General features: G+C 32.1%; 8 protein-coding genes across 8 annotated transcripts, besides 12 other annotated features; 3 read left to right on the forward strand and 5 right to left on the reverse strand.

The window, feature by feature from the left end:
* Positions 1 to 394: 394 nt before the first annotated feature.
* On the reverse strand, positions 395 to 3836 carry TA03525 (uncharacterized protein; the record flags this gene model as incomplete). Its single annotated transcript, XM_949843.1, has 4 exons — positions 395 to 3089; positions 3124 to 3239; positions 3271 to 3341; positions 3383 to 3836. 4 exons carry the CDS (start codon positions 3834 to 3836, stop codon positions 395 to 397), a joined length of 3336 nt encoding a protein of 1111 aa, XP_954936.1.
* A 91-nt stretch (positions 3837 to 3927) lies between these two features.
* Positions 3928 to 3996: a sequence feature (Signal peptide predicted for TA03530 by SignalP 2.0 HMM (Signal peptide probability 0.998, signal anchor probability 0.000) with cleavage site probability 0.792 between residues 23 and 24).
* On the forward strand, positions 3928 to 5832 carry TA03530 (uncharacterized protein; the record flags this gene model as incomplete). Its single annotated transcript, XM_949844.1, has 1 exon — positions 3928 to 5832. One exon carries the CDS (start codon positions 3928 to 3930, stop codon positions 5830 to 5832), a length of 1905 nt encoding a protein of 634 aa, XP_954937.1.
* Positions 3937 to 4005: a sequence feature (10 probable transmembrane helices predicted for TA03530 by TMHMM2.0 at aa 4-26, 146-163, 178-200, 306-325, 329-351, 385-407, 510-529, 549-571, 576-598 and 611-633).
* Positions 4363 to 4416: a sequence feature (10 probable transmembrane helices predicted for TA03530 by TMHMM2.0 at aa 4-26, 146-163, 178-200, 306-325, 329-351, 385-407, 510-529, 549-571, 576-598 and 611-633).
* Positions 4459 to 4527: a sequence feature (10 probable transmembrane helices predicted for TA03530 by TMHMM2.0 at aa 4-26, 146-163, 178-200, 306-325, 329-351, 385-407, 510-529, 549-571, 576-598 and 611-633).
* Positions 4843 to 4902: a sequence feature (10 probable transmembrane helices predicted for TA03530 by TMHMM2.0 at aa 4-26, 146-163, 178-200, 306-325, 329-351, 385-407, 510-529, 549-571, 576-598 and 611-633).
* Positions 4912 to 4980: a sequence feature (10 probable transmembrane helices predicted for TA03530 by TMHMM2.0 at aa 4-26, 146-163, 178-200, 306-325, 329-351, 385-407, 510-529, 549-571, 576-598 and 611-633).
* Positions 5080 to 5148: a sequence feature (10 probable transmembrane helices predicted for TA03530 by TMHMM2.0 at aa 4-26, 146-163, 178-200, 306-325, 329-351, 385-407, 510-529, 549-571, 576-598 and 611-633).
* Positions 5455 to 5514: a sequence feature (10 probable transmembrane helices predicted for TA03530 by TMHMM2.0 at aa 4-26, 146-163, 178-200, 306-325, 329-351, 385-407, 510-529, 549-571, 576-598 and 611-633).
* Positions 5572 to 5640: a sequence feature (10 probable transmembrane helices predicted for TA03530 by TMHMM2.0 at aa 4-26, 146-163, 178-200, 306-325, 329-351, 385-407, 510-529, 549-571, 576-598 and 611-633).
* Positions 5653 to 5721: a sequence feature (10 probable transmembrane helices predicted for TA03530 by TMHMM2.0 at aa 4-26, 146-163, 178-200, 306-325, 329-351, 385-407, 510-529, 549-571, 576-598 and 611-633).
* Positions 5758 to 5826: a sequence feature (10 probable transmembrane helices predicted for TA03530 by TMHMM2.0 at aa 4-26, 146-163, 178-200, 306-325, 329-351, 385-407, 510-529, 549-571, 576-598 and 611-633).
* A 109-nt stretch (positions 5833 to 5941) lies between the features above and the next one.
* On the reverse strand, positions 5942 to 6787 carry TA03535 (uncharacterized protein; the record flags this gene model as incomplete). Its single annotated transcript, XM_949845.1, has 1 exon — positions 5942 to 6787. One exon carries the CDS (start codon positions 6785 to 6787, stop codon positions 5942 to 5944), a length of 846 nt encoding a protein of 281 aa, XP_954938.1.
* Positions 6788 to 6951: 164 nt separating this feature from the next.
* On the reverse strand, positions 6952 to 9072 carry TA03545 (uncharacterized protein; the record flags this gene model as incomplete). Its single annotated transcript, XM_949846.1, has 1 exon — positions 6952 to 9072. One exon carries the CDS (start codon positions 9070 to 9072, stop codon positions 6952 to 6954), a length of 2121 nt encoding a protein of 706 aa, XP_954939.1.
* Positions 9025 to 9072: a sequence feature (Signal peptide predicted for TA03545 by SignalP 2.0 HMM (Signal peptide probability 0.961, signal anchor probability 0.000) with cleavage site probability 0.665 between residues 16 and 17).
* A 359-nt stretch (positions 9073 to 9431) lies between these two features.
* Positions 9432 to 10960, reverse strand: TA03550 (uncharacterized protein; the record flags this gene model as incomplete). The annotated part of the gene is made up of 2 exons (XM_949847.1): positions 9432 to 10777; positions 10846 to 10960. 2 exons carry the CDS (start codon positions 10958 to 10960, stop codon positions 9432 to 9434), a joined length of 1461 nt encoding a protein of 486 aa, XP_954940.1.
* Positions 10961 to 11255: 295 nt separating this feature from the next.
* TA03555 (uncharacterized protein) lies at positions 11256 to 12545 on the forward strand (the record flags this gene model as incomplete). Its single annotated transcript, XM_949848.1, has 3 exons — positions 11256 to 11292; positions 11371 to 11409; positions 11566 to 12545. 3 exons carry the CDS (start codon positions 11256 to 11258, stop codon positions 12543 to 12545), a joined length of 1056 nt encoding a protein of 351 aa, XP_954941.1.
* Positions 12546 to 12630: 85 nt separating this feature from the next.
* Positions 12631 to 14453, reverse strand: TA03560 (uncharacterized protein; the record flags this gene model as incomplete). The annotated part of the gene is made up of 8 exons (XM_949849.1): positions 12631 to 12978; positions 13009 to 13293; positions 13322 to 13446; positions 13483 to 13536; positions 13577 to 13654; positions 13714 to 14060; positions 14125 to 14258; positions 14289 to 14453. 8 exons carry the CDS (start codon positions 14451 to 14453, stop codon positions 12631 to 12633), a joined length of 1536 nt encoding a protein of 511 aa, XP_954942.1.
* A 335-nt stretch (positions 14454 to 14788) lies between these two features.
* On the forward strand, positions 14789 to 16972 carry TA03565 (uncharacterized protein; the record flags this gene model as incomplete). Its single annotated transcript, XM_949850.1, has 1 exon — positions 14789 to 16972. One exon carries the CDS (start codon positions 14789 to 14791, stop codon positions 16970 to 16972), a length of 2184 nt encoding a protein of 727 aa, XP_954943.1.
* Positions 16973 to 17094: the final 122 nt, after the last annotated feature.

The raw sequence follows: 17094 nt of genomic DNA on the forward strand, positions 1-17094 counted from the left end.
CATAATTTTAGTCAACTCGTGATTAATATCGTAATTAATCAAGACAATCTCAAATTGATCAACTATGATACAGTTGTAGTGATTTGGTTCATGAGAATTAAGTATTAACGTGTATGTTTTAGTCTCTAGTGTTTTTATTCTGTTTAATTTATTCTTACCATTAACGACACTATACTTGGTTTTGTCCAGTTAAGCTAACCTATATTTGATTTACTTTTAATAGTCTATACCAAAATAAGAGGTAATCTTAAAGTACAGATATTGGGTTGGACAAATTCAGTTTAATGTATATTTAATTTATTATACTGTATATTTGAGGTCTAAATAGAATATAGATGGACGGATGATCAAATTATTTCACAATAATGAGTATTGGGTTTAAACAGCTTCGTTGTTATATGATGTATTTTACGTAATACTTGTTGATAACTTTATTATTTAACGTTTTAATAACTTGGTTGATTTCATTTAATTTCCCCTGTACTTGTTTATTTTCTTTTAATTTTGAACTCTTGTTCATATGTCTTACCAAGTTGTTTATACAGAGTACTAATGATTTTAGATATTGCTTACTCACATTTGGGACAGTGTCCATGAATTTAAGTTCAGATCCAGTCTCTTCGCTTCCAGCTCTATTAAGCTCTAGTAGTAATTTATGGACAACCTGTAAGACCTCTTCAATACTCCAAACTTGATCATTGTTCAATAAAAACGTATATAGCGTTAGCAGTTTCGATTTTATTACACTCTTCATATTATTCGTTAATAGCTTAAACAAGTTTATCTTACAAGGAACTCTGAATGTTTTATATAAAGTTATTAGAATGTCGTGGTTTGTCACCGTTCTTTTCGTGTACATAACGCAGGTTATGTAATTAAGTACCTTTTCAACATGCACACCATTCTTACTCATAATCTTGAATGTCAGGACTATTACATTTTTCATGTTCTTATTATTCAAAACATAATTTAGCACTCTCACCACCTTTTCACTCAACTCAAACTTCTCTTCCTCATCACAAACTTTCACTGTAACACAAACGTTATCACTTACCAACTCTGACCCATTATCTTTGATAGAAACAACGTTGGGTGGCATTGGGTTATCGGCCATCTTTGACAAGAATTTGTATATTGCGTTACTATAATTATGCTTGAGTGAGGTATTATAATCTTTTAGGACCAGATATAGACGATTCAAATCAAGGCTATCCAAATACAAGAGCAAGTTGTATCCTGTTATCTTAAGGCTGTAATTTTTCTTCTTTTCCTTTTCTTTACTTACACTTGTTTCATTTATCAATTCATTGAAATTTTCAACCACCAAATCATCTACATCTCCTTCAAATTCCTTGTCCGTATCTTCCTCATCATTATCTTCCTCCAATGAATTAGTATCTTCATCTTCTTTTACTTCACTATCTTCATCATCTTCTTCACTGGCTGATTCAGTGAACTCATCATCCTCACTTTCCTCATCTTCTTGTTTTAGAATATTGTTAATAGTTAACATTTCATTGATAATATGTAGATCATTGTTTAAGGTGATTTTGAAAATTGTGTCCCAAATTTGACTATTGAACTTCTTATTTACACACTTAAACGTCAGTTTGTTAACTGTGTTATACAACTTGTTCATCAAATTTTCGTCATCATAATTAAATATATTATATACTATCATATTATACAATAAATTATCATCAGGTTCATGTTTATCATGTTCTTTTCTGGTAACATAATTGTACATGTGATTCATGAATATCTGAAGAACATCGTCACTAGGCTGTAAATTGGTATTTATTATATAATACACCAATAGTGTTACTATTAATGTGTTTTCTAATATGACTTCGGTGTCCAAATTAGGGCTAATATTGGTCTTAAATTCTTTGATAAGGTTATAAAACTTTTCCAACAATTCATCATCACCCTTAACCTTATTCAATATTTCAACATTATTGCATAATATACTACAATGATTACTCAATTCTTTATTGCTTAACCTCTTGTTGACTATTATGTTTACATTCTTGGTTAGAACTGTAACATACAAATCCAACAGTCCTGTATTAAAAACACTCGATTCTGCACTTTCGGATTTTCCATCTTTTACTCCAGTATAGTGTAATAAAAGTTCAGTGGTTAGACTGAAATTGTTGTTTAATATTAACAACTTGATCAGCGATATTTTAAAACTATCAGAATGTATTTTTGACATTAGTTCATTGAAAATTGACCTGGGGTTTGGTAGATTCAACAACAATTTGTTCATCAGTGATTTAATCACTGCCAAAAATACGTTAGAATTCTTATCATACAAATTTATTGAATTTAACACCTTGTATATGTTCTCATTATTCCAATTATCAAAAGATTCAGCACCACTTTCTTTGATTTCTTCTTTATCAATATCCTCTTGTAATTCTGCTTTACTAGTCATATCCTTGGTCATAAAGGTGTTCTCGTCACAGTATAGATTTTGTAATAAATTGTAGTATATGTTTACATATGGAATAATATCGCTGTTTACTCCAGTATTTCTATCATTTTTACTCATGATCAAGTTATTGTATATGGTACTTACTAACTTATTCCCACAACTGTAGCTTGTGATACTGGTGGATAACAGGTGTAGGTAGTTATTTATAAACTGCTTAATATACAGCTGATTGTTGTATTTATAATACTTGATGATGACTTTAAAATAAATACTCAGGTTATCAATTAGTATGAGAAACAATTCAGATCTGGCTTTAAATAATAAAATTAAATAGACCGTCAGTGCGGTCTTGACTGAATTTAAACTGCTTTCCAACATACAATCCAGCACATTCAATAACTTCTTAAAGATCTCTGGATCATTTAACTTTGCTATAACATCTATCACGTATATATTTACTATTGGGTACACATTTTTCATATCCTTCAGTATCGACATTATCTTATTCTCTACTACGTTGTTAGAAAATTGTAACTCAGAGGGTTTCTGAATCCGACACTCTGAATCACTTTCGGCTTTAAAGTACAACAAAAGACTATCATTGTTATTAAATAGCTCTAAGATTTTATTGACTACTTCATTTTTTATGCTGAAAATTGGATTTTATTAATTTATAACCTTACCTATCTTGCAATTGGTTTACTATTGCGATCAACAAAACATTCGATGAATCTTGCAGATAAACTTTATAGTTATACACTTCGTGTATGTATTCCACTATTTTACATATTTCTCTAATCTAGAAAATAATAAATTACTTATTTGGTTACTTTAGCGTAATGTGAGAAGAGGTTGATTTTCGAGAGATGTAGCAGTATTTCTAGCCTTCCAAGATACAAATCTATTATAAAATTAGAATAATTATGTTTAAATATAACTTACGTCTTATTTCCTGGTTCGACACGTTATTAACGTTATACAAGTCCAGGAACAGTAATATTAAATTGTCAAAATTAATGTGATCTTTAAAATTAATCAGAATTTCTTGAAGGCATTTCCCAAAGGTTTCTCTACTTCCGCTCAAAATCCCCTTTAACAAACGGTCCAGCGAGTATTGCAATAATATATTTTCATTCTTTGTTAACTTGTACAGATAATTTCTATTCTTTATTACACTATTTTTGTTGTTTTTAACCAATAAATCACCTTCAACAGGATTATTTAAGGTTCCTTCAATATCTTTTGGATTTATTTTATTATTTTTTTCAAATATTTTAATATAATTGGTGATGTTGTTAATTATTACATTATTATTCTTACTACGTTTGTTTTTACCGCTATTTTTGTCTATTAATTTATTAAAAAATGAAAGAAATATCTTTTCATTTATTTTCATTATGAACAAAGGTGAATTATGAATTTTATAACCACATAAATCTTTTTAGTGAAGATTCCCAATTTATACTCTTAATTCTTCAATAGATGTTATGAAAAATGTTATTTTAAAGTTAGTTTTACTTTGTTTACTTTTAAGATTTTCTTTAATTACCTTTGCAATTCTTATTTCTAACTTTCCAAGGTTACACATTCCAAAGTATCAGTACGATGTCTCCATAATAAACAATAATTTCAACTACAAAGATGAAAACAAGAATAAATATTTAAAAATAAAAAGTAAAAGGTGTTTAAAAGGAAATTACAGCTTTCCAATAACAAATTTTTTTGGTTTTTTGAATCGCAATAATAATTTTGACCCTAACACACAAAATTTTAATGAAAGTAATAAGGTTGAGCATGAAGAATATGTAAATATAGAGAAGTTAAATAGGTTTTGGTTAGTATTGATAGCATTTGTAAGCTGGGATGGTGAAAGATTTTTGATAAATAGTTTAAATGAGTTGATTTACCTAAAGGAGGAATCATGTGCCTTCTTCCCGTTTTATTCATACTTGTTAAATTTAATCGCAAATTTTATACAGAAACTACTCAAACTGTTTGATATTTCATTTCCTAGACCTTTTTTAATAGTTTTAATTGGCTTCATTTTAAACAATATATTGTCAGTTTTCAACAATGTTTTAATATATCTCATATTGAGTAAGAATATTTTTACTACAGAATCCTACTCCAGAACATTACAAAATAAGGTTAAAAGTAAGAAAAATTCTAAGTTTGATGAACCAAAAGTGGATGAACAAGATGAATTCAGTAGATCCTCAGGATTATTGAGTACATTAACATACACGGTATCTCCAGGTTTTATATTCACAACTTCATTGTATACTGAGCCTTTATACACAGCACTAAATTATTCAGTACTATTACTTGTATATAAACTAAACTCTAAGCTAAAACAACCAGAGGATGATACAGATTACAACAAAATGAAATTCGACAAGAGTAGTTTTAATCAATTGATGACTGAGTTATTTGTAGTTTTTTTAATATTTGTTAATTGCTTAACGAGATCAAATGCAATACTCCTATTAATACCATTTTCCCTATACTTGCTTAAGACTCTGCCTCTGTATCATTTGATTAGAAGTAAACTTGTTCCAAGACAACCAACTACAAATAAGAATAAAACTAATTTGAAACCTTGTGATCCAAATACTAAATTTAATTTCATAACAAAATTTGTATTAATAAATTTATGTTACTTGTTAAAGTTTTTGTTGTATTTATACGTACTGTTGCTGCCATTTCTGTTAATACAATTGTATGGTTATAAATTATTTTGTAATCAATTAACTAAAAACTTGTTACGTGAGAATGTAAGCAACTTTAGAATTGATAAGTTCATTAAAAACAATTTGCTAATTAACCCGATCAGTTTGATTAAATTATTTAAACCGAAAACCTCAAGGTCAATTTATAGTTCAGTTAACCCAAGAATAGAAAGAGATAGCATGTATGGAAATGAGTTCTGTAGAAATGGATTCAATTTAATATATAAGCATGTACAGTCTAAATATTGGGGATTAAAATTATTTTATTCATTCGACTCATTTAAAAATTTCACACACTTTCTATATACCCTACCAAATTTTTCATTGGTGTTGATATATTTGTTCAGAGTACGAAGGAAATTAAAAAGGAAATGTAGAGGTTTTATCAATTTTATTTTCGAGTTCATTGAAAATTATGAATTAAATCTTATTTTACACTTGATTATTAACTTTCTGTCACTTTTCCTGTTCTCACATATACAGATTTTCTTCAGACAGTCCTTAACGTTGATACAATTCGTATTCCAATTTACAGTAATATTACACTATATCACCCTGAATAAAGGGAAATTGGCGATTTTTTATAAACTTCTGTACATTTATAACATAGCATTGTGCTTTGTTGGAATCATTTTATTTTCAAACTTTATCGGATGGACATAATGTCATCTTATATAATATATCTGTTACTTATCCGTGATTTAAAATGTTATATAGTTAACCGAGTGGTATTTAAACCAATTTAGCTCTAGTTCTAGTTATATAGTTAAAATTAAACCGAGAAAATACTAACGATGTTTTTGTAAATTTCAGAAAACATGTCAGGCTCAGTCTTTTCATCGTCGACAACGCCTGAAATCTGTTTTTCAACTTCACCAAGTGAACATATCCGTTCATTTATTATTAAATACAAATTTTCGATGGGTTTAATGGTAATGTCATCTAACTTAAATGTTTCTTCAATTATATGACCAACAACGACACCAGTGCCGCAGATTTTAACATCATCAAAACCGGAAATCTTAGCTAATTCAGTAGCCTTTCCTAGAGAATAATTAGTATCAGAAATAATTTGTTCAAATGAGCCCAAAACTTGAGTAATCTTTGCCTTAAAATAATACTCAAGAGGTGATTGTATTCTGTACATTGCTAGTGGATCTACCATGCCATTTTCATTACGAGTATATATATCCTGTAGCATTTTAACTAGATGATGACCTGATTGAAGAATTAGTTTAGCATAAACCTTATTTTCCAGAATATTCTTGACCCTATGTAATGCCTTAACTAGTCGCTTTTCATTTGATTCAGAGTCCTCTTTATTTGAGCATTTACTGTATCTCTTCCTATAGTCCATTAACTTCTCAGTGTGAATTTTGGCAAGTTGAATGTACAATTGTACAGCATTTAACCGTAAAAAAATTTCCTCTACAATCTCAACTGTTTTTATCAAGGGAATATTTTGGGTTTTATCATTAAATAATGCCATTTTCAAGGGCATAATCAATTCTCCGACCATAATCTTGGCATCATTTAGAGATTCTAACTCTCTTTCAAAAATATTTGAAGATTTGATTGTTAATTTAGAATTTTTAAACAATTCTTCTAATTTTGACATTTTATAACCTAAATTTAAATAAATAATGGTAATATAAAGGTATTAGTTGTAGATCTAGGTAGATCTGAAAATAATGAGATCTACAAGATTTAATCAATAATTTTAAAAATGAAACAAATATAAATAATAATAATGAATGTGTGTTTAAAACATTAAAATTTTAATTAAAGATTTGTGGAATCGTCTGAATCATCTGAACTGTTTTTTTCCAATAATTGATCCTCTCCACCTGATTCATGATCACCATCTACTGAATCAACTTTCATATCATCCAGTTGTTTTTCCTGTTCCCTTAGTAATTCCTTTTCTTTTTTAAGTTGCTTTAACGTTTCAGCCTTCTCAGCCTTCCTCTCAAGGTCCTTTTTTGCCTGGATTCTCTTCTCGGCCAACTTGATCTTCTTCTCCTGTCTGTCCTTTTCTATCTGTAATTGTCTGACTCTTTTTGCAATAGCAGCTCCAGATTCTTGTTTCTTTTCAAGCTCTTCCTTTTCCTTTTCTAGTTTTTCACCCAAAAATCTATCCTTTTCCCTCATCTTTTCCAAAATAGCGTTCTGGTTCTTTTCCGCCTGTTCATTAGATAACTTCTTCTTCTTTTTCATCTCCTTCTTTTTCTCCTTTTCTGCCAATTTCTGTTCTTTAGTCTTTTTTGGTTTCTTTGACTTTTTAGCTTTTTTGGCTTTCTTAGCTTTCTTTCCCTTGGAGGCCTTACCCTTAGACTTTTTGGATTTGTTCTTTTTCAAACTCCTGAGTCTTGCTCCTTCTCGAAAGTTACCGGCGGTCAAACCAGTGACTTCACCTGGGTATGACAATGAAACGAACTTTGGTGTTGGTGGTCCAACAGGCTTTTTTAATCCCTGTGTGACAACTGGTTTGAATTTTTGTACTGTTAAATCTTTGTTAAAGGGTTTAACGGCCATAGATTGGGGTTGACTTGATTCTTGTTTGTGTTGTTTAACTTCAGCCAATTTCCTAGGTGCCTCTTCATCAGTTGTTGAATGTTGGGGATATTCAATAGCTAATTGTTTTGAATTATCAGTTGTTGAATGCTGTGGATATTCAATAGCTAATTGTTTTGAATTATCAGTTGTTGAATGCTGGGGATACTCAATAGCTAATGGCTGTGAGTGCTGAATGGCCTCGGGAGCTGGGGCTTGTTCATCAACTTTGGGTGGAAATACACTTGAAATTCTAGATTTTACTGAAAGGTCCATCTTTGGTATTGCTCCCTTATGGTACATAACGGATGGATTTTGGGATTTTGGAGACTCAAGATGGGTTTCCTTAATGCCGTTCTTGTTGTCGACTTTCTTAACTCTCAAATATTCATATTCGTGTACCTTTTTATCTTTATCCTTCTTATCTTCGGTTCTAACTCTGATTGTCTTGTCTTCAAATTCATCTTGACCACCGGTGGTAGGGACCATTTGAAGTCCAGAGTCATTGGATGGCTGTTCTGAAACTGTACCGTCTTGTGCTTTACCAAGGACCAATTGGCTTGGATCGTTTAAATCCTCCAACATCTTGAATCCCTCGATCATTTCTGGTACTTGTTGAACTATTTCCTTAGGAGTAGGCTCAGAATGTTGAACTAGGGTCTTTGGGGGCTCAGTTTGTTGTTCTAGGCTTTTTGGTGCCTCAGAATGCTCCTTAGATTGCTCATGGGTATCAAAATGTTGTTTAGATTGCTCATGGGTATCAAAATGTTGTTTAGATTGGTCATGAACATCAAAATGTTGTTTAGATTGGTCATGAACATCAGTATGTTGTTTAGATTGGTCATGAACATCAAAATGTTGTTTAGATTGGTCATGAACATCAAAATGTTGTTTAGATTGCTCATGAACATCAGTATGTTCTTTAGGTAGTTCTTGTTGTTCCTCTGGGGATTCTGGTTCTTCAGTTTTATCGTCACCAGTCATACCGAACTTTTTCATAGTGAATTTGAAATCACCATCTTTGGAGCTGCATCTACACTTGGCCTTCTTAAACCTACAGTTTTTTCCTGAAAATGGACAACTTAGCCTAGTGGCATCCTTGATTTCAGTATCGTAATGTTCATCTGATGGCGTTTCCTCAGAATCAAGTTCGTCAAGGTCAGTTTCAACATCCTCGTCTAGCGGAGAGAGTTCTTTGGAAAAGTCAAAGTCAGTTAGATCATCGTATTGTGAAAGGGCCCCTCCAGATTCCAAAGGGTCGAAAAGAGTTAGTGGGTCGTCTGAAACATCTTCGATGTTTACACATGACACCACACTAAAAGAAAGCATTAAAAAAGTTGTGATATTCATTTTTCTAGTTTAAATTTTATTTATTTAATTGAATATAAATATTTAGTAAAACTTAGGGATCTACTTTGAAGAGAATTTGCTTCGAAAATCAAGGGTGATCATAGAAAAATCGTTGATAGATTTGGAATCACCCTTATGAACATATTTAAAACATAATAAATTATATTATATTACAATTTGCTATTGTTAAATTCAGATTTAAGCCTGATTAGACTGCATCCTCTCGATTCTCTTGAGTCTAAAGGTTATTTATTTTTTTGAAGCGTGTTTAACACAGACTTGAAATTCCTCCATTTTCATGGATAAAATTTCATTTTCATTTTGTTTTTTTAATTAATTAATTATACATATCTAGCTAGTTAAAATAAATGAGAATTAAAAAGGCCTTTAAATGCTAATACAACCCAGTATGAAGTGTGTACTGTATACCTTAGTATTTCGGCCGCTTTCTTTCTGGCTTCTTGTAGTAGTTTTAAGTCATCTTCTTCCTCTTTTTGCCTATCTTTTACTACCTTTGATTCCATCATAGGATTATTATCAAATTCCATCCTCTTTGCATTATCTTCATCTAAATTCATATCCTTATATTCTCCACTTCTAGAATCTGATTTTTGTTTAATTTCAGATTGATCTTGAGTTTGGATGAAATTCTGAGAAACATCTCCACCCATGAAATTGAATATACTCTCCATCTCATCTTCCTCAGTAGGTATTTCCCGAGGCATTTGTTCGGGTTCTTTATCAATTTTTGTTTTATCTTTAGTTGTTTTAGTCTGTGCGGTTTCACCAACAAATGTATCGGTAGTGGTGCGACTTGTAGTTGTAGGAGTTGGTTGTCTCAAATTTGGGTTAAAATTGTTATTGAATTGTGAGAAATCATCTGTGAAAGTGTTAAAGGCAACGAAACTGTCAATGTAGTTATCAACTTCTTCCTTATTCCTAAAGTAAGTTGCTAAGTTGTGGAACCTGTATTCGCAGAAAAAATCGAATCTCGAAGTAACTTTATCCATGTTTTTGACAAATCTGGTGAGATTCATCTTATTACCCTTGGAATCCTGATATACTTCCTGTAATATCTTGTTCCTAAACTCGTTAAAACTTTTCAATAGTTCGTGTAACGATTTCCTAATCAACTGGTTCTTTGTTCTTCTGTAATCTGCGAACTCTCTGAAAAGTTGCCTAACTTGTTTCCTTGATTTTAAGTATTCACAGATTTGTTTGTTGATATTATCACTTCTTGGGGATGTAGTCATATCTTCGAAACCAGAATTGTCATTTGATTCTGAGGTGGTCAAATCTAACTTTATTCTAAATTTGTCCAATACTACTCTAATCAACTTGTCGAAACATGCTTCCACTTGATTTTTATGTTCATCGTCCAAATTCTTATCTGCATTATTTTCATAATAGTTATTTAGGCCTGGATCTGACTGTTCTTTTTTGTAGAAATGATCTAGTTCGTTTAGTGAATTTAATACATTGTTTTTACACTCTGCTATACTAAGCATCAGTTGTGAGTTCATCATTTCAACTTGACCCTTATAGTTTCCAAAAGATTGCTCTCTTATGGAATTGTATATCATGAAATCCCAAAGGTGGTTTTTAAGATCATACCTCCTATCATCTGCTCTTTTCCAGAAAGTATCGGTAGAAAATGGTCCTAATTTAGCGTTTCTCTTACGCGAAAATTCATCCACACCTTCACCTACTAATTTAAAGAATTAATCGTAAGAAAGTAAAAAGTTGACTTGGATAAACTAGGTATTTTGTTACTTGGTTTTGTTTGTTCATACTCCTCCTCATTCAGATAAAGGTCTTCGTCATCATCAGCAAATAAATCGTAGACTGTGTTAGCTGCAAAGTCATTAAACGCCTCGGTGTCGTCCATTAGATAAATTAAGGCCTAGTTTCACTTTGTTCCCGCTTTTAAGTCTAGAAGGTCCCATAATTGGCCATTTAAACTTACTGAATATTAAAAAAATCGGGTTATAAATAGGATTTATTTCTATGTGTTTAGCTGATAATGTGTAATACTGTGGTGCTGTCCTGGATTGTTGTTTTATTAATCAGTTGAAATTTATCGCTTTTCTCTGAAAATTAATAGCATAGGGTTGTTTTGACTTTGCTATTGAAAACTGTACTTGATTTTCCTATTATGTTATTAACTCATCTGTAATGTAGAAATGGGAGCTTCTTCTTCCAAATGTCCACCGAATGGAGGTATATTCTTAATTTTCCTTTAAAATTTTATTTTCTAATTAGATCGACTTTTATTTAGTGTTTGACCCATTAATTTAGGCCTTCGAGTCCATAGAGTCTATCCCAACGGTCCTGGAGGTAATTTCTGATTTTTATCCCTCAATATCCATATTATTTTCATATTATAATATTATTTATATAATTTTATTTTACTTTATAATTTCCACTCAATTATGTGATTGGAATAATAGATTATTTAAGTACTTTTGTGATGCATCCAATATTTGTTTTTAGATGTTGCCGGTATTGAACCTTTCTTCGACTACATATTGGATGTCGACGGGTACACTTACACAGACGACTCGGATGAGACTTTGAACCTATTCACCAAATACGTTAACGACCACGAGAACCAGCAAATATCCCTAACAGTGTATAACGCCCGTAAGAAGAATATTCGGGACGTATACATAGTTCCACAGAAGTGGGATGGAATAGGATTACTTGGACTAACACTGAAGTTTGGTTTGTTTAGCTGCCTGGATGAGGGGGCACATATTGTTCACGTGTATGATAAGTCACCAGCACAAAAAGCTGGACTCATGCCAATAACGGATTATCTGTTGGGTACAAATTTACAGTTGTTCTACGACCTCGACTGCGTTCGGATCCATGTGGCTAACAAGGTGGACAAGGAGGTTGTTCTGATAGTTTATAACAGTGTTACTGAGACGGTTCGGAGGGCCTTAATTGTGCCCAGGGAAAATTGGGGTGGAAGGGGCACACTAGGATGTGACCTTGCAAAGGGTTATATACACCGTATACCCTACGTCAAGTCGCTCTTCACTTATCCTACCATTGAAACCTTCCCTTCAATCAACTCTCAGTCTTCCAGCACCTCCAAGGACGTCGTGGATACCATTGACCTCTCACTTGGAAACGTCAACAACTACTACGCAAATACCGATAACAGCACTATTCGGGAGGATATGTCTCCTTCTGAAAGATTTAACCTGTCAGTCAGTTTAGAATCTGGTGGACTGGATGAAAAAAACTTCGAGGCTGAGGCTGAGGCTGAAAATTTCGTTGAACAGAAAGACGATAATTCTCTTGATAATGCCGCTCCAAACAAACAAGCCGTTGAAATTAACCTTAGCCCAAATGACTCTTCTACTAACTTGGTCGATGAGAACTCAAGTCATGACTCCAACGATACAGTCTATGATAACTTGGGACCCGCCGCTGAACCCGTTGATAAGAGTGAAGAGGATTAGGAATTTGTCGAAGAACCAGGTGTATAATTAAATTTTAAAAATAAAATAGTGTAAATGGTAGTTTAATTTTTAATATATTATTGCTCTATTTTATATTTAAAAACTGCTTCATGCATGCCAAAGCATCCTTTACATTCCCAGACTCGTGCCCGCTGTAACTGCTTGTGCTCCTGTCAAATAAGGAGTCAAAAACTGAGGAAAAGTCCACATCCATCCTAAAAGACTTGAAAAACAACTTCGATTCCAGCTTTAGGGACTCTATTAGGAGAATCTCCATGATCAAGTTGTACAGCAGCTTTGCGTTCTCCTGCTTTATGGTACTGGTGCTCTTGTAGGACAAGTTTACCATGCTCGACCACTCATTCACGCCTATCTTCAGATCGGAGAGTATTTTATACTTGGTCACCTTTAGTTTTTTGATAATTTCAAGCATCTAAACGTAATAAGGAACTCGAAAACTTACACCATCCAGAACATTGACACCACTAGAGTTGGTGTCACTTGACTTTGGCATATTCTCTAGAATTGTTTGCTCGAAATTTGGAATATCTGAATCGTTTACATTCTTGCTTTTAGCTTTATTGAAGGAGTTTTTGAGACTGGCTACGATATCCCTGATGTTATCATGTTTGAAGTGTTCATTAATGACACTTTCGTAATTCTTGAGCTTAAAATCTGGCGAACTCAAGTTTATGTTAAACTCGTTTATGTAGCTTTCAACATATTTTTCGGGCAATTCAACCAATCTCTAAGAAACTATTTAAAAACTTTCTTACGTCTGAGATAATTTGGATGTTGTTGATGGAACTGGGTTCGATGAACTTTTTGGCCAGGCCTGACCAGATTAAATCCTTCCCGACCAACAAATCGTTGGTCAACAACAAGTATTTGCCCAAGTTTCCTGAACATTATGAAAGTTATAAAAACACACAAGTACCTCTCAAGTTGGATAACACAAAAGTCGATCCGAAGTTATTAAAAAGCGTTTGATCTAATAATAAATGTTTTCTCGAAAACATTAAATGTAGTACCTGTGTTCGCTTGATATGTTGAGTGTTTGTAACACGATGAAAAGGAGGATATAAAGCACAAGTTTGAACCAAAAGATTCTATAAGAATAGTTAATAAACTGTAAAAAAGTAAAAATTGAATATGGATGTAAAGTTACCCATTTGGCCATTGCCATATATAATTAGGGGTTTCCGGTACGTCTTAATAATGTACAAAAGTTGTAATACATTTTTAACATACTCTTCGAGAGCCTTTTTAAAACGCTCCAAGTTTAAATTTATCAAATCCAATTTAAAATCTGGATTTTTCTTTAAGGGTGTTTCCTTTAAGCTTGATAATTTAAGGATCGAATCATGGAACAGATGGAGTTCTGAGGGATCTAGTCCTTTAGAAAATACATTTCTGCTCATAGAGGTGAGAACAACAAATCTTTTGTACACATTATTCTCTAATTCAAGCAACTCTCGATATAAATTAGAAACGCATTTACTTCCAATATATTCACTAAAAAAATATTTATGTATAACAATAATGGTTGCAAAACAACTATTATGTATAAAGGATATACCTATTGAGTATTAAAAACCCTAATCCTACGTTATTTCTAGTAAGTAAAGGTGATTCTGATACAGAACTTGTATTCAAATCCAGTGGAGCTTCCAAATAGTTGGCTTCCAGGTGCTCGAAATAAGGATCAGAAAACTAAACTAATTACAAACAATCAAAACATACCGGTAATCGCTCGACTTCTCCCCTTGAAAATCTCCGGAATTCATCTTTATCATAACTTGTATGGTTTCTATTAGAGGTTGAGAATTTATTTATTCTTAATTTTGTAGGAACTCTTACATTATTTCTTAAATTTGCCAGAGATCCTCTACAAAAACATTTAAGCATTTTGTTTAAAAAGTGATAAAGTTAGTGAATCTTTCATGTTGGAATGTGTAAGTTATAGGGTCGAAAAGGTAGATATAATTAATAATATTACTTATTGTACTATAGTTTTGTTTTTGATTTATTTTTAGTTTCAGTTTTAATTTATTCAACACTAAATTTTCGGTAATTTTACCGAGAACATTCATATTTTTTGGAATCTTAAACACACAAGATTCCATAAATTTTCTTCAATTAATTCTCAAATTTAGTAAAATTGTTCAATAAAATATGGCTAATTTGTTCTGTAACATATTATTTTCCATTTCTGATTTTATACATCAGTTTTAGGATGGAATATGCAATTATTAGGATTACTCAATACCTCTTTTAAAAGGAGATATATTATTAAAAATGGGCTTAAAAACTATAAAATTGTGGGTAGGAATTCATTTAAACCTAGTCCATTATTTTTTAAAGGCCTAAATAAACTAATTAAATATGGAAGAAGTAATATAAAGTCAAAATCACATAATAAAAATACACAAAACAGCAATAACTGTGATCTTATAGTTGGTTCTGATCAAAATTTAACCCGTTGTAGAGGATTTTTGTCAAGATATTTAGAGAGTTTGAAGTGCAATGTGACTGTTTGGGGGTCATCAGTAGTTGAATTACAAGTTAAACTAGAAGATTTAAGTTACTTGAGAAGCAAGAAGTCATTTTTGAGAAGGTTTAGAAACATAAAACTTAAGTCCAATGGAAAATTTTGTGTTCCAAACGCAGTACAATTGGCCTCAATTAGGCCCCAATTGTCTGGATCTGACCTTCTTATTAACTCACCAAAGGGTTCAGGGAAAACATTTTTGTACCTACTTCCGCACTTGATACATAGTTATGTATTTAAAAATAAGGAAGTTTTGGATGGAATGGAACTTCGAAACCGAAGACTGGTTGTGTTGTTGCCAACCATTGACCTAGTAATCGAAGAAAGTAGATCTGCCAATGGATGTTTCAATGGATTTAATCAAAGAGTTTCACCATTGCTGTACAAAGATTTGGCCTTGAATAATCTGTCCCAAGTTTTGGATTCTGAAATTGTTTATTCAACGCCCAAAAGTTTTTTGAAGTTATTGGTGAGGTTTCCAACACTCGCATCCACCTTCAGATTCGTAGTGGTTGATGAATCTGAGAGGATGGTCGTTGGAGAGTTTGCATACCTACTTGTCAGAATAAGGGATATGCTTCCATCTGATATTCAGTTTGTATTTTTATCCAATTTCAGTAATAATTATGCGTTAAACCAGTTCACTTCAAGGTTTTTGAAGCTAAATTTTAAAATTATATCATACGGAAATGAAAATGATCCTAAATTACATGCTAATAATAAGGTGAATGTTATAACTAGACAATTATACGGCCCTATAAGGAATATTGGTCAATACGAGGAGTTATACAAGTCCATTAACTCCACCAATCCCACACAACTAGAACCAATAGATTTGAAAGAAAGAAGTAGTAATGAACAGAGCGACATGTGTGCTTTAAATTTACAAGTTAGCCATGATTCTGAACCCGATTTAGTTCGTGAAAGTGGAGGGATTGTTGGTGATTTGGAAAGGAAGGTACAGAAGAATTTGGATTTAATATTATCTAGCAGAACTAAAACTGAGTATAAATTAGACTTTGTATTGTATGATCCAAACATGTTTCTTAATTCCCTAGTGAGTGAATTAGATATAAATAAAAAGACTCTGGTCTACTTCCCAACAGTGAGGATGTGCCAATTCTGCTATGTTTTTATAAAGCACTACTTAAAATTTTTTAAAAACGTTTCAAATGTAAGTGGTGACACTTATGAAGGTGATTCAGACTTTAAATTTTATGATTTCCATAGCGCTTTGAGCTTAGATAAGAGAAGGTACGTAATGGATACATTCAAGTTAGCTGACAAGGGTATTTTATTTACCACAAATTTGTCAATAGGACATAATTTTAACCCAAGTAAAATCATACAAGTCTCCTTTTCATTTAACCAATTTGAACTCCTGAACAAGTTTGCGTTTTCCAATAAACTAGTCAATAGTGGTAAGGATAACATTGAGCGGGTTCTCTTACTGAATAACTTGGATGGTCATATTTTGTACGAGTATTACATTAATGGTATTAATGTTACTCTGAAACGTTGTTTCCACTCTTCAAATACTCATTCTCCAACCAACCTGGGGGTTGAAAAAGATATATATTTAATAAATAGCTGTGAATTGATGTACAGAAGTTTACTTGGCTACTATAGCGAGAATTCAAGGAGACTAAAAATTGAGCCTTGGACAATCCCCAGCTTTTTCAACGAGTTTATTAAATCCTTTGGAATTTCTGAAAGTTTCAAGGTCTCACCACAGTTTGCCGCAAGGACACAACTACTAAATTCACCGGGTTTGGAAGTTAGTAGAGCCTACAATAAAAAGTCAACTCTAATCTCAGCGCTAAAATCCTATCCCGGTTTCATTTCCAAATCTCAACAATCTAACCTATTATTTTAATCTTATTAAGCTTATTTCATTTTTCTTATTAATTTATATTTCTTGATTTTTATGATTTGAGTTTTACTAATACATACAATTACCATTATATACACTTGTATATGTATATGTGTATATTACAA

The sequence above is a fragment of the Theileria annulata genome, chromosome 3 (assembly GCF_000003225.4).
Source record: "Theileria annulata chromosome 3, complete sequence, *** SEQUENCING IN PROGRESS ***".
Classification (NCBI taxonomy): Eukaryota; Apicomplexa; class Aconoidasida; order Piroplasmida; family Theileriidae; genus Theileria; species Theileria annulata.